Source organism: Camelina sativa, chromosome 16 (genome assembly GCF_000633955.1).
Source record: "Camelina sativa cultivar DH55 chromosome 16, Cs, whole genome shotgun sequence".
NCBI classification, from domain to species: Eukaryota; Viridiplantae; Streptophyta; class Magnoliopsida; order Brassicales; family Brassicaceae; genus Camelina; species Camelina sativa.
In genome coordinates this window covers 11,907,824-11,922,885 of record NC_025700.1, presented here as the reverse complement: position 1 = coordinate 11,922,885, position 15,062 = coordinate 11,907,824, and the positions used below count along the sequence as shown (strand labels likewise).

Here is a 15,062-nt window from a genome sequence, read left to right as displayed (position 1 = left end):
AACTCCAATAGAACCAAATCTCAAAATGTCAAAAGATAATGAATTGAAGGTTTAAGCCTAACCATAACTTGGCTTGATATTTTAAATTTTCCAATATTGAGGAAGATGATACTAAAAAAAAGCTTAATAAGAACGGTACTGAGAATCAAATTTACACGGAAATATATAAACACATTAAAGTAAAAAGAAAAGTTAAAGACTTAAAGTGGAAGAAGATATGTTGTGGGGTTTGCAATTGGCAACCGACCCTAAATGCTTTTTGCATCTTCTTTTACATAATTTTAATCTCTTTTTGTCTTTCTTACAATTCCATCACTGATCGATCGAATTCAAACCCTTATGTTACGCCTCTTTCTTATATATAACTCTCTCTTTATATTCACACTCCTTCTCCTTCTCCTTTTTTTCTCTCTCAAGTTCTACATATTTATGTTCATATTTGTCCCTTCAATCATTTTGGTTCTAGCTACAACATTGGGAAGTGGATATGGCTCCTGTTTCAATGCCTCCTGGTTTCCGGTTTCATCCAACTGACGAAGAGCTTGTCATATACTACCTCAAGCGAAAGATTAATGGTCGAACGATCGAGTTAGAGATCATTCCCGAGATTGATCTTTACAAATGCGAACCTTGGGATTTACCCGGTATATTTCTCTCTTCCCTCTTATGTTGTTCTCATCATATGCATATCCATCATTTTATTGTCATCCACATTTACCATCGAGGAAGGTATACGTTTATGATTCTGCATCGTCTATACATCAAGCTGTTGTGTGTCATGTTCAAATTAAATAAGACAATATATATAGATTTTTTTTTTTTTGGTCGGACAAAGGGGCAAAGCCCCTAGTTTACTAAGAAAATAAAACACAAGAAAACTACACTCGAATCATACGACAATATATATATTATAGCAACCGAGAAGAGGCTATCTTGTTTTTCCTCTAATTATTTAGGTCATAATCATTTAACTGATACGTTTATTGTAAGATCAATCTTTTTGGACTTTAATTAGGATAACGAATTACAGATTCATTTCTAAAAACTACATAATGTGAAACTACCTTTTGAAAGTTTAACCCTAGAGAGAAGAGACACTTAATGTCTCTCTTTTTTTTTTGTTCAACACACTTGATGTCCTTTCTTTTCAAAGATATATGTTCTTTTCTTTTTATATTTATTTTCCTAACGTACTTATATTATTTTTAGTTTATTTTATCATATTGTACGTACCAAGTTATGTATCTCTAGGACACGCATCGAACTTAGCATCTAACGTGAATGCTTTATGAACTAAATCTATATAATAACGATCCCAACTTTATCTTAGAATAAAATTTAAATGGACCCACCCTCATCTTTATTCTTTAAATAGATTGTAATAAAACCGAGAGATGCGGTGATGACTAGTGAGACAAATTCGGAAGACCGAGTCAAAAAAGTTAAGAAGATTAAAAAAAAAAAAGTAACTCATAATTTCACATGTGCTTTAGGGTTTTGGAAGCTTCTCTTACACCCTCAACTTCACCTTCAATTTTATATGTCTTTCTTTTCTTATTTCCTTATCTTTTGGATTTTAATGTCATGTTATGGCTTCTTTAAGTAGTGTATACAAATTAATGTTGGATAAACCTAATTACAATGTTCTATTAATCATGTGATCCTTGTTTGCTAAACTTGCAGGGAAGTCCTTGCTGCCAAGTAAAGACCTAGAATGGTTTTTCTTCAGTCCTCGAGACCGGAAATATCCAAATGGATCAAGAACAAACCGGGCAACAAAAGCCGGTTACTGGAAAGCTACGGGGAAAGATCGTAAAGTCAATTCACATTCGCGGACGGTTGGAACAAAGAAAACGTTAGTATATTACCGAGGTAGAGCGCCTCATGGCTCACGTACCGACTGGGTCATGCATGAGTACCGTCTTGAAGAGCAAGAATGTGAATCTAAATCCGGCATACAAGTAACCAAACGGCAAAGTTATAATTTTTTAAAAGTTTTTTTCTTAATTATTATATTAATTACCAAGTATATATGAACATTCCAGGATGCGTATGCACTTTGTCGAGTGTTCAAGAAGAGTGGTTTAGCCAACAAGATAGAAGAAAAACAACACCATGGCATGAAGAACAAAGCAACGACTAATAGTGAACAATCTACTTCTAGTACTTGTTTGTATACCGATGGAATGTATGAAAACCTAGAAAACTCGGAATATCCAATCTCACCCGACACAGGAGGCTTAACTCAACTCGGTAATACGTCATCGCTAGAAATGGAAACGATAGAAAACAAATGGAATCAGTTTATGTCGCATGACACCTCCTTCAACTTCCCAGCTCAGTCTCAATATGGAACAATCTCATATCCTCCAACGAAGGTAAATTTAAATGATAATGGAAATGTAAACTTTTTTTTTCAAACTAATCTTTAGTTCTCCTCTCATAATAGGTTGAGATAGAGTTAGAATGTGCAAGACTACAAAATCGTATGTTGCCAACGGTGCCACCACTTTATGTAGAAGATCTCACACACGGAGAATATTTGGGAAACAACGTAGCTAATGATACAGATGAAATGTTGAGCAAGATCATAGCATTGGCTCAATCCTCCCAAGAGCCACGGAACAGTCTTGATTCTGCGTCTGGAACCTTCAATGGAGACTTTAATTATTCCGGAGAAAAACTCGCATGCATACAGGCGAACATGAAGGCTGTAGATATGCAAGAACATTATGGGAGGTATAAGGAAGAAAGGCTTGTTGAAAACTTGAGATGGGTAGGAGTATCAAGCAAGGAACTAGAAAAGGTAGTGGTACTTCAATATATTTTAAGTGCAAAATATTTTATATGTGACTGGTGTTATCAAATATAACTTTATGTTTGATCTTGTTTCAAATTTCAGAGCTTCATTGAAGAACACTCAACGGTGGTTCCTATAGAAGATATTTGGAGCTATCATAGAGATACTCAAGAACACGAAAATCAAGGTAGCTTTTTTTTTTTTTTTTAAATATCTTGAATTAAGTTTATCTTATTAATTTTAGTGTCATTTCTTTATTTGTTTTTGTTATTTATTTATTTTTTTTTGAAGATCTTATGGACGTTAACAACAACAATGGAGATGTGGATGATGCTTTTACACTTGAGTTCTCAGAAAACGAACATAATGAGATTCTTTTGGACAAGAGTGATCATGACACAAAGATTTCGCCACGTTTTGACGTGGTTAAGAAAGTTGAGGTTAGCCATGGACTGTTTGTTACAACTCGTCAAGTAACCAATACATTCTTTCAACAGATTGTACCATCGCAAACCGTTATAGTTTATATAAATCCAACGGGTGTCCATGAATTCTGTCATAACGTGACATCAAAAGAGGAGGCTCGTGTCCGTGAAAAGATAAATCCTCAAACGAACGGAGTAGTCTCAACATTTCTCGGACCATGGAGAAAACTCGCGTATGTTTTTGGTTTCATTCCTATGCTTCTATTGATGCGTTGTGTTCATCAAAGAGGTAACAATAACAAAAACCAAAGCAGTGAAAGGTACTCGGCGCAGCCCAAGGTAGGAGATTGCAACAATCCGGGCACAATACTCATGATGGAAAATGCTGTCGAGAGAAGAAAAATTTGGAAGAAGGAAAAAGGCAGAGTTGATGAACGTGGTTTGTGGGTTCAAGATATTTTCTTGTTGAAGAAGTTGGGGATTTCCCTTGCTATCATCTTAGCTGTTTCTACCATAAGTCTTATTTGAGTATTGAAGTCATATATGCCTTAAACTAGCTAGGTCATATTTCCTCTCTTTTGTTTTTCCCATTTCTCTAAACCAAACTGATTTCTTCGAATTATATGTGGTTCTTTTCTGTTTCTGTATTAAGTTATATGACCTCTCAGACTGAACGATCAATCTTTTGTTTCTTTTCCTTTGTTATGTAAGATTATATCTGAGCAGATTCATGCCATATACATGAATAGATTGGGACGTCAACGATTTCAGTATTCACTGTACAATATAAAATATGAGTAAGTTTAATTGTTTTTTTTGTTAATGTTATTATTATTCTTTTTGACAACAAAAGATCAGCCCATATGAGATAAATTGGGTGGAAAACTGTTTACTTGTTAATTTTATTACTAAAGATATTTTTCTTATTTTTTTTGTTGTAATGCATACATAGACTATAATATTTAAACATTAATATCCAGATTATGTTTCTTATCAATTTTTTTATTAACCAATGGTTCAAACCCGAAAAGAAATGTCTACCAAGTGATATCTCAATTAAAATGAGCTTAATGCTTCAAAGTAAATTGTTGGAATTCTTGGGATCATTAATTAAAGAATTTTAATCAGGTCATGTTGTAGAACGGATTGAATGAGTGTTTAGAACGGTTTAGAAATTTAATTGGTGAATTATTTTTATGTTGCTTGAGGCATAAAGGTATGTGAGTGTGGCCAGTGGAGGTGATGCCGGGGCCGGGGGAGCCGATGGAGTCGATATCGGTGCTGGTTTGGCCTCTGGTGCTGGACTCCCGGGTGGGGAAGTTGTAACACGGTTAGCCTAGAATTGGGATGATTGGCTGGGGGACCTACTAACATTTCTATTGCAACGATTATCGAGATCTGTACTAGTGCAAGTTCCAGTTGTGATACATGTGGTGGGAGTGTAGTTGAGGGCTGTAGTTTCTGAGGAGCTCCCATCGTATCTCAGGATGATGGAGCAGTTGCAAAGAATTGGTACAGGTTTCTTCTCGGGAAGTACTGACCTGGTGAGCCTAATGAGTGGATGAGTAGGTTGAAGCATAACTTCCAATCTCTCTGATGTCCCAAGAGGTACTAGGTTGACCTAACGATGCACTACATGACGGGAGATGCACATCCGTGGTGGAGGACTGATTTCCAGAAGAGTGCATGCTAAGATGATTTGGGATGATTTTGTGGTTGAATTCAACTCCAATTTCTTTGTGCATGATGCAATGGACATTTAGATTGACATTATATTCTACCACAAAGGGATTGCGACTCCAACCGCTCCCCCGCCTACTAGAGGAAAACTTGGCATTAAATTCTGCCACAAAGGCACCCACACCAAATCAGCTTGCACCCTCCTGGCAGCCACATTCATCCAGGTTTTGAACCACTAGGTCAACCTGGTACACTTCAAGAGACATCTGATAGAGAGGAAATTTCTCTCCAATTTCATCCCACACCTAGAGATGTCAAACTGGCATGCCCGCGCCCGTTCGGACTGACCGTGACGGTCCTGTATTTTCAGTGATCCGCCGCAGACAGGTCTGCCACGAGCGGCGAGCGACGTATCACTTCCCATGCCCGCTCCGCCTAGTGATATGTCTATATTTTGTCTATACCTAGCATATATTTATCATGCATTTAGCTAGGATAACTCATTGTTTTGCATCATTTCTAGTCCTTTCTATACATTTTGCATGTCTAGGTAGTTCTTGCATCATCCTTGCATATATTGTGCATTTCAGAGTATTTCAGGTATCTAGGAGACGTCAGGAACGCATCACTCGACCCATCCGCTGCACAACACTCCGGAACCCTCTCTCGAGCCAATCTCACAACACTCCCGGAACCCTCTCTTGAGCCAATCTCACAACACTCCTGGAACCCTCTCTTGAGCCAATCTCACAACACTCCCGGAACCGTCTCTCGAGCCACTCTCGAGTCACCACTCGAACCACCAATCGAGCCACTCTCAAGTCACCAGTGGAGCCACTCACTCGAGCCACTCTCGAGTCACCACTCGAGCCACCACTCGAGCCACACTCGAGTCACCACTCGAGCCACCACTCGAGCCACCACTCGAGCCACTCTCGAGCCATCACTCGAGCCCCTGGTCTAGGTATTCAGCTTTTGACGTCTTAAAAAAAGTTGTACAGAATTGAGTTATATTTCCAATGTCGTTTATTTCAAGCCAATCGGAGGTGTGGTTCAAGATTTATCATCGTTTTAGTGGATGCGTATATACCCAGCTCGAGCCAACCTCCCCGCACCTCCTTCGAGCTGACCACACTCGAGCCACTTTCACCAACCACGCTCGAGCCACTTTCACTCACACCGCTCGAGCCAATCCTACTCACACCATTCGAGCCACTTTCATATACCAATCGAGCCACTAGACGCACACCGACTCGATCACACATGTCAGAAGACGCTTTGTCTTACACGCTTCAGGAGATTCCCAAACCGTCTCTTTACCTTGTCGTTTTATGTTTAGGGCTTTCCATGTTGGACTATATATACATTTTGTTAAGTCTTTGTCGTAGACATCTTTTATCTCGTTTCTTTTCTAAAGGTTTATCTAGCCACCAAAAACGTTCTCCGATCTTGTAATCCCGATAGCTTTGATTTTATTGAGTTTTTGCATTGGATTTCTTCTACAAAGTTGTTCTTCTCATTTCTATCTATCTTACTATGTTTTGTTCAATGTTTTCTGGGTTTGCATTCTTGATGATGAATTTCGGATCTGAGTAGTGTTAGAGTTCTTGGGGATGGGATATACTATATGGAGGATTTTAGGATGTAGGGTGTTTAAGCTTTGATTTGTATGATTCCCTTCTGGACTAGAGTTAGAAATATTAGTTTCTCTCTGATCAATTGGAACTAGGTCTTAGATATTTCCACACCCAAAAGATGTTCGATGAAATGTCTGACCAACTTTTGCCAAAGACTTGCATTCCTAGCCTAAGAGATTAGTTGTCTAGGATGTATGTTGACGTGAATGAACTTGTTTGTCATGCCTGCTCGACCATGTTTCTCTAGCAAGAGCTAGGTATGGAAGTGGTTGAGTCTGAGTAGCTTCTGTCAAGAGATTGGATTAGCTAAGTCGTGATGTTCATTGTTTAGGGATAGTTTGCTTGCGGCATGTTAAACACTATGTAGACTAGGATATTCCACCGACATCAATTACTCCCATCCTTAGGACTTCCATCTTTCTGATTTTTATTGCTTTCATGAGACTGTTTCGGTTCTTGTTGTTTAGTTCACGCTTAGACTCATTTATGCTTTTTACTCATATTTACTTCTTGTCGTACATCTTTGTTTCTAGTTCTGTAGTCCATTTTTGTTTTGCATTTTCATCATTCTAGGATTGTTAGACAAACACTCTTTTGAATTGGCTGGACTTGTGAAATCTTGATTGAATTTTGAGTGGTAGCAACATCCCATTTGGATTGACACCTTAAGTACTACAACACGTAAGGTTAATTGAACCTGCTAGGACAAACAAAAATCCTAGTATCACCTAGCTTTGCAGACTAATGGGCATGCCCGCGGGCCATGACTTCTCTACTAACAACCTTCACTTTCTTCTTGTTTTGCTTTGTTGACAGGTTGTTGAATCCACAAACAAACTTGCTCAGATAATGAGTGATATGCTCAAATTTAACCCTAAAGCTACACTCTCAAATTAAGAGGTCACTGTAATACTTAGGGGTCGAATTCCACAAGGACTCAAGTCTACACAATAAATTATAGAGTTTTATGATTACGCTAAACAAGTTGATTTAAATAAAGAAAAGCAATGCAAAATATTAAATAAAAGCTATGTAAATTCAGATGATCAAAAAGCTAGGTCCAGAGAAGTTCTCAGGAAATTATGAAATATTAAATCAATAAATTAATTAGGATTCAAGCAATTAAGATCAGATCTAGAACTCTAAACAGTTTTGTAAAATAATTCTGTTCTCACTGCAAATATTATCTAAATTTAAAACCAGAAAATCCAAATCTCTTTGTAAAATTTTAGGTTAAAAATCAGCTTTAAAAACAAGTTTACATAAGTTTCCAAAATTACTAAATCAAATCTCTTTGCAGAAAATAATTTTGCTCATCAAAAGTTTTTATCAGGAAAATCAATGATATTCTCATATCAATTTATTTTCCTAGGTTATTAATTTTAGATGGCCAATCAATGATTAATATGAATAACAACCTATGATAAAGATCTAGAAAGATAATGAATTCTAAATAAACAGATCTAATAAATCATAAAATCCCTGTGAAAAATCTTGAACCTAACAAGCAAACTACTCAGACATATTCAATGAAGAACAAAACATAATTCTGAATAATAAGCAATTGAGATTAAAAGAATAAAGAGGGGGTTTAAGAATTCTTCTCTCAAAGCAGATCAGATCTCTCTCCCAAAAGCTCTCAAAATCTCACAGGATTACAGAAAAATAAAACTTGCTTGAATAAAACTTAAAGGTTTACAAAACCCAAAAACACTATATATATGTCCTAAAACACGTCAGGGACCAATGATGCAAATATGGAAAACTTCGAGCAACTTTGTAAAACTTCCAATTTTGAAGTCTTGTGTCGGATCAGCTTGGTGTCAACCGATGCTCCTTTGGTGTCGGTCGATGCTCTTCATAGGATCAGACTCCAAATTGATTTTTTTGATTAAATGCTCCAAAATCCTTTCTAATTGCTCTATTTTGCTCATTTCATGCCAAAATCCTAGAAAACCTATATAGACTCAAAAACATCCTAGAAACCAAATCAAAAGACTCTAAAAGACTCCTTATATCATGGTTAAAAACCATAAAAACCATGATATATCAACTCCCTCAGACTTAGCATTTGCTTGCCCTCAAGCAAAACAGAAACTTAGACCTGTGAAAGAGGTTTGAAAACACAGAAACTCAGTTTCTCTCTAAGGTAATGCCATGATCATCCAAACCATAATCCATATGCTTAGCAGACAAATCCAAATTGAACTACCATGTACTTCTCCGTTAACTTTCATAGCATCCCAAATTCAAACTAAATTCTACTACTTCCTCCGTTAAGCCTTCATCGGTGGGTCTCATTAATTTGATCAATGTCAAGAATCTTCTAGACTCATTCCCGTACTATACCATAACAAGCAAGATATAACTCTTTACAACATATGGTATTCTTCCTCTCCCCCAGACTTATTCTATTATTATCCTCCTTTGAGCCTTACTTTGCTGTTTTTTTTTAATTCTTTTTCTCAAAGTTGTAGGCGAATAATGGGGTCATCGATAATTTACCTATCCTCGTTTCCAAGCTTTGTGTGATCATTTGACTCAAGAGTAGAATAATGAGGTCACAGGTAATTTACCTACCTTTCTAAACTGATCAAAATCATCTCATCTTTTATTCTCTTTTTTTTTTCTAAACAAAGCTCTCAGGAATAATCTTTTCAACTTAAATAAGGGAGAGGAATACCATTTTTTTTTGAAAATCTTACTTGTCATGTATGAACAAGGAGTCAAGCTCTATGAACATCAATCTCCTTGATGAGATAAAAGAAAAGTGCAGAAGTTACCTTAGGCTTTTATGAATTCCGTTGGAAATTTGGATGTCTCTGGTTTACTGGTCAACCATTGGATTTTTCATTAGTCGGATTAGTGGATTCAATCTGCAACATTAATCAACCAAGACAATACACCTAAAAAGAAAAATCATAGGGGGGTGTATTCAAACCATGATTTTGGAGAATTTGATGGGATTTAGGAAATTTAGAATTTTGATAGATTTTAGAGAAGTTCATATGATTTTCTGTAAAATTCTTTCAAATCCCACCTAAAACCATGAGATTTGGATTTCTATATTTTTAACTAAACAAATCCTCTAGAATCTTCCAGAATCCTAAAAATTATTAAAATCCTAATCCACAAAACTGTTTTGAATAATAGTGGATTTTAAAGTAGATGTTTAAATCATCAGTTCAATAACTGTGGATTTTAATGGATTTTAAAGTAGATTTTTAAATCATCAGTTCAATAACAGTGAATTTTAATAGACTTTTTAAAATCCATGATTGAATAACATAGAATTTGTAATTTTCACACAAATCACTTAAAATGTCAAGTTGAATACATCCCCCATAGTCCCCAACACAATTTTGAAAAATTTGACTCAAAAATCGGTTTTGACACACTAAAAACCAAAACTATGTTAGTAGTTAGTACTAACCTCCCCCAGACTTAAACGACACTTTCCCTAGTGTTTTCAAGTAAGAGGAAAGCTAAAAGAAACAAAACGTATTGAAAATTGTAATGAAAAGATGAACTGTTTCTGTTACCCATTAGCGTCGACTGACACCATTGCAGTGTCGATCGATGCTCTCGACGAATGGTGAATTCTTGGCCGAGACTCCTTGTTAGTTGCAGTTAGTTGTGTTAATGAGTTGTTGGATCAATCCTTGGATGATTATTCTGTTAAGAAGCACTCAAACACAAGTTAAAAGCAACATGATAGATAGACAGTTCATAATTTCAAACAAAATTCAAACAAAAATTGACTCAATGCCAAAAAAAAATGATTCAAAAGGAAAATAAAAACCTAGAAGTGGGTTGCCTCCCACTAAGCGATTGTTTTCAGTCATTAGCTGGACTGCGTTGAAGCTGAGGCATCGGGTGGATCAGAACGTGGCAGTGAATGCCTTCCATAGCATGACCTCTTCATCCAAGGTGGTGTATAAGCAGTAGAAGAGTGAGGTCTACCAAGGACATGAGGAACAGGACCAGGGCAGGATTTTGGGATGGGTTTGCTTTTTTTGTGTCCTGCAAAATCATCAACAAAAGAAACAAGCGCTCTACGATAATCTTGTAGCTTGGTTAACTGCAAAACAGTTTTTGTACCTTTGAAAGCCTTGTTGATGATAGGAGGGGGTTTGGGTGCAGAAGATGTGTACATTTGCCTTACCTGAGGATTATGGAGTGTGGAATGGGGAGGTTTCTGTTTGGAAACAGGTTTCTGACTAGGAGCAACTGTTTTGGACAAGTTCGGTCTTGGATGTGGAGGGATGTAGACCGATGCTAATGTAGCATCGATCGATGCTAAGCCTGCAACTCGAGTAACAGAAACTTTCTCAACCGAAAAAGTTTGTCCATCAATAGTAGGAGCCCTCCTCAGCTTATCCATCTCAAAGTTAATACTCAAACCTACCACATTCAATGCTATGTGGCCCTTCTGTACAACTATGATGGCACCTGCTGTAGCCAAGAAAGATCTTCCTAAGATGAGAGAGTCCTTATGCTCTTTATCATACTTCAGCACCACAAAGTCAGTGAGAATCATGAAGTTTTCAATCTTAATTTGAATATCCTCTAAGACACCTTCAGGAATTCTTTTGGATCTATCAGCTAAGATAAGAGCAATCTGAGTTGGCTTGAACTCTGTCATCCCTAGTTTCACAGCAACAAAATGTGGCATCAAGTTAATACTAGAGCCTAGATCACAAAGTGAGTAAGCAAACCGTTTTGCAAAGATAGAGCAATCAAGTACAAAGCTTCCAAGATATGGTAATTTCTCTGCAACTCTACACTGAATTATTGGACTCACTTCCTTAGAGACAACCACATCATGCTTTCTCTCCTTCTTCCTCTGTGGAGGCTGGTTCAAAAGAACTGCATTGACATCCTTGGTAAGCAATGCTCCTTCCTCAGGGCTGAAACCATTTGATACCATTCTCTTCACATACCGCTTAAGAGGTGGTGACTTCATCTTGACTATGTGAATTCGATATCAACCAATTGTTGATCTTCCAAACTCGCATGAAATACAAGTTTGAAGTTGGATATGTTGAACCTGAGATCAGATTAGTGTTTTCATCAAAAGGCTCCAAAAACTCACAAATCTGCTTCAATCGGTACCATTCAACTTCTGTAGGGTGAAACTTATAGTTTCTCCCATCAATGACTTTGAGATTACCAAAGGCAGCTCCATACTTGAGAGCCCTATCAAGCATCTTGTATGTTGAATTCCATCTAGTTTTCACATCCATAATCAAGCCCAGTATCAACTGTAGACCAACCGCTTCAACATTTTCCAAAAAATATCTCACGTTTTTCAGAAGCTTGAACATATTTGATACTCTCTCTGATCTTATCCATTGTATCACCTATATTTGTCATGCCAATCTGAACAATGATGTTGAGAATATGTGTTGTACATCACACATGAAAATAGTCTCCTCCACACAACAAATCATTCCGCAACATAAGCTGAGATTTCAGAATATCTTGTGTTGTGTCATTGTTAGTAGCATTGTCTAACGTGATGGAAAACACTTTTTTCTCAATTCCCCAATCCTTCCACTTCTCTAGAATCTCCATTGCTATGTGCATACCTGAATGTGGAGGCGGAAAAGCATAGAAAGCAATAATCTTGCTGTTTAATTTCCAGTTCCTGTCAACATAATGTGTTGTTCGACACATGTAGCCCTCATGAGTGATTGCAGTCCACAAATCAGAAGTGAGGCTAATCCTCCCTGGAAGGTGAGCTAATTCTCTCTTTAAATTCTCTGTTTCATTCTCATAGAACTTGTAAACGTCTGCTGCAGCTGTGTTCCGGCTTATAAACTTCACATCTGCATTCAAATACTTCACGTGGTTTGGTGTGTCTCGTGAAGTCGTGTGTCTCGATGAAGTCGTGTGTGATTTGCTAAACTATTTAGGGTTTCAGCTTTTATACAACCTCTAAACGACTAAATCTTTTAATATCTAGTTAGTATTTACTAATTACTAAATATTTATTTTTCAATTATCTTTCAAAGCTTCTAGGTGTGTCACAGGGTTTGGTTTGAACTTTAAAACAAGCTAGACAAAGGTTACCTAAAGGTTGTTGTAGGCTGTAGCCAAACCAAAGTTCATGTCCCACTGTTGGTATCTACTTTGATGGGTCTATCCTATTGAATCCTCAATAGTGCATGTCCCACTGTTGGTATCTACTTTGATGGGTCTATCCTATTGAATCCTCAATAGTGCCTGCACTGAAGCTCGATGTTCTCCTCTATTGACTTGAGTACCTGAAAAGCCAAAAGACGTGAGTTACTAGATGCAAACTCAAGTCCGCACATGAAACCAAATCCTGCAATTTTGTTCATTACTTTAAAGACAAATAAAAAAGAATCTCACATGGCAACAACGTAAACATGTTACTTGAGAAGGTCGATCCACTGCATCTCCGTAACCTAATTGCCCATCCTTTCCTCGACCCCAAGAGCAAACAATGTCACCAGCTACAAAACAAAAGAAAATTAAAAAAATAAGTGGCTTCGTCTAAATTAACACAAAAGTCCCTTCGGCTTTAGGAACACAATCTGACTTTGATTTTGCATATTGTATCCGCTGCACCCAAACAGATCATCACACATCACCATGATATGAATAGTAATGTGTAATGGCAATTCAGATTTCACTAGTATACTACTTAGCAATCACTTGTGTCTGCCCTCAACATCTAATGTCATCATATTTCCTTCAATTTAATATAATCAGCAATCAAACTCAATTACCACTCCTAAGTTAATCTCTGCAACTTTCTGAGCTTTTTATAGTCTCAAATTTATAATGGAAAGAGCTGGAACTTAAGACATGAGAAAAGGTACCATTGGCTTGTGACTTCAGTGAAGACAACCATGCTTGTCCCCGGAGCTTAGGTGTCTTTAACGCAACCACATGAAGTATCCTTCCAAATTGAGAGAACAAACAGTAAAGAGAGTAACAAAAACAAAAACAAATCACTAATTCAGCTCTGGAAAAAAACAAAAACAAAGTGTTGAACCGTTGAAACCATCAATAGAGTACTAACTCAAAGCACAAAGCTCAATCAAAAAAATGACTGTGAATTTAAACCGAAGCAAATGGTCATTAGATTGCTATGAGAATGACTGTGAAATGTAATCTTAAAGATAAAATCACTTGAGAGAACTTACTGTTGATATCATCTTCAGATTTGTTGAAGAATTGCTCTTTCTTTGGGTTCAAGAAGTTGTTCAACCTCTGCAAATACTCAAACCCATGTAAAGTAGGATTACAAACTGAGAGATCTTAAGAGACTTATGAATTATGATGGAAAAAGAAGAAGAACCTCTTGCAAGATCTTTCTCGTAGTTTTCCGTAGCATTAAACTTTTGTGCTCTCGATTCATCTTTCCAATCACTCTCGTAATCTCTTCCGCATCTGAATCCCTAATATCTTCCGTATTCGAATCTCTGATTCACCATCCAATTAGGAGACTAACAAAGACGATGCAGCAGAATTTTTCATCGCCCATCGGATAACCCACTGCCCGCGATGGACATGACCGCCGCACCCGCAGACAAAACGGTATGAATCCTCCAGACCCGCTATTTTTTGGGCTTCAATTACAAGGCCCATATCCGCTCCGCTATGCCACCTAACGGGCTATGCCCGCGGGCCACAAGCCCGATTGACATCTATGCCCACACACCCATAACTCCAACACCACTGGCACCCACATTGGCCACAAAAGCAAAACAAGCACTAATGTCAGCCTCACCGGCTCCCACACCGGCTTCCAAACCGGGCTCATTAGCACCTACACTGGGCACACTTACGAACTCCTCCTGATGCGCATGAGAACCTCCAACTTGCTCCGCGGTGGTACTCTAGGCCACACTCCCGTCACTCTCGAGGCTCCTCCACGACCACGTCTGCCAGCTCCTCTTGCCATCTGTGCTACAAAGAATAAAAACTAAGAACTATAAACCACCACACAACAAAACATACAACTTACCATGTATTCTCATCGAAGAATCTCAATAAAGACTTGAATAAGTTGATTTTAGGACTCAATGCCACACACAATTGATTAACTACCACATAATTAATTAAATCAATTAATGAATCACATCAAGCATCATGCAATAAGAAATAATTAAACCAATTAAATATTCCTAAATCAGTCTAAAACGATCCATTCAAGATGTCCTACGTAAGGGCTCTGAAACCAAACTGAAATTAACCAACTCGTTTTTTTAATTCATTAATTAATAACTCCATAATTACTAATAAATTCCAACATTAAACATGTCATCAGACCAATGCGGAAACATAAACCAACAATAAACCAAATAATCATCAATTGTCATAAATCAAATATCCAATAACCAAATAACTTAATCGGCAATTCTAACCAACAACAGCTCGAAAACTAACAACCTAGCTGACAATAAATCATAGAAAGCCATTACAATCAATAAGTGTAACATCCACGAACCAAATTATGAGATTTTGGGGGTGGGGGGGGGGGGG

General features: G+C 37.4%; 1 protein-coding gene and 1 long non-coding RNA gene across 3 annotated transcripts; one reads left to right on the top strand and one right to left on the bottom strand.

Annotated features, from left to right (window-relative positions):
• On the top strand, positions 370 to 3,976 carry LOC104750375 (NAC domain-containing protein 86-like). Of its 2 annotated transcripts, XM_010472161.2 has the most exons (7): positions 370 to 644; positions 1,684 to 1,961; positions 2,046 to 2,378; positions 2,450 to 2,806; positions 2,903 to 2,987; positions 3,092 to 3,458; positions 3,540 to 3,976. In XM_010472161.2, the coding sequence occupies exons 1-7, from the start codon at positions 488 to 490 to the stop codon at positions 3,751 to 3,753; spliced, it is 1,791 nt and encodes a 596-aa protein (XP_010470463.1). In that variant the 5' UTR covers positions 370 to 487; the 3' UTR covers positions 3,754 to 3,976. The 2 variants fall into 2 exon arrangements, with proteins under 2 accessions (XP_010470463.1, XP_010470462.1); XM_010472160.2 differs by having other exon boundaries at positions 3,092 to 3,976.
• Positions 12,566 to 13,466, bottom strand: LOC104750374. The gene is made up of 3 exons (XR_761599.1): positions 13,394 to 13,466; positions 12,921 to 13,024; positions 12,566 to 12,811 (listed from the first exon to the last, which is right to left on the bottom strand). It is a non-coding gene; the product is annotated as an uncharacterized LOC104750374 (long non-coding RNA).

Coding starts and splice junctions, on each gene's coding strand:
- LOC104750375 (XM_010472160.2), top strand. CDS start 488: ATGGCTCCTGTTTCAATGCCTCCTGGTTTCCGGTTTCATCCAACTGAC. Junction 645..1,683: donor CGAACCTTGGGATTTACCCG/GTATATTTCTCT, acceptor CTAAACTTGCAG/GGAAGTCCTTGCTGCCAAGT. Junction 2,379..2,449: donor TCTCATATCCTCCAACGAAG/GTAAATTTAAAT, acceptor CTCTCATAATAG/GTTGAGATAGAGTTAGAATG.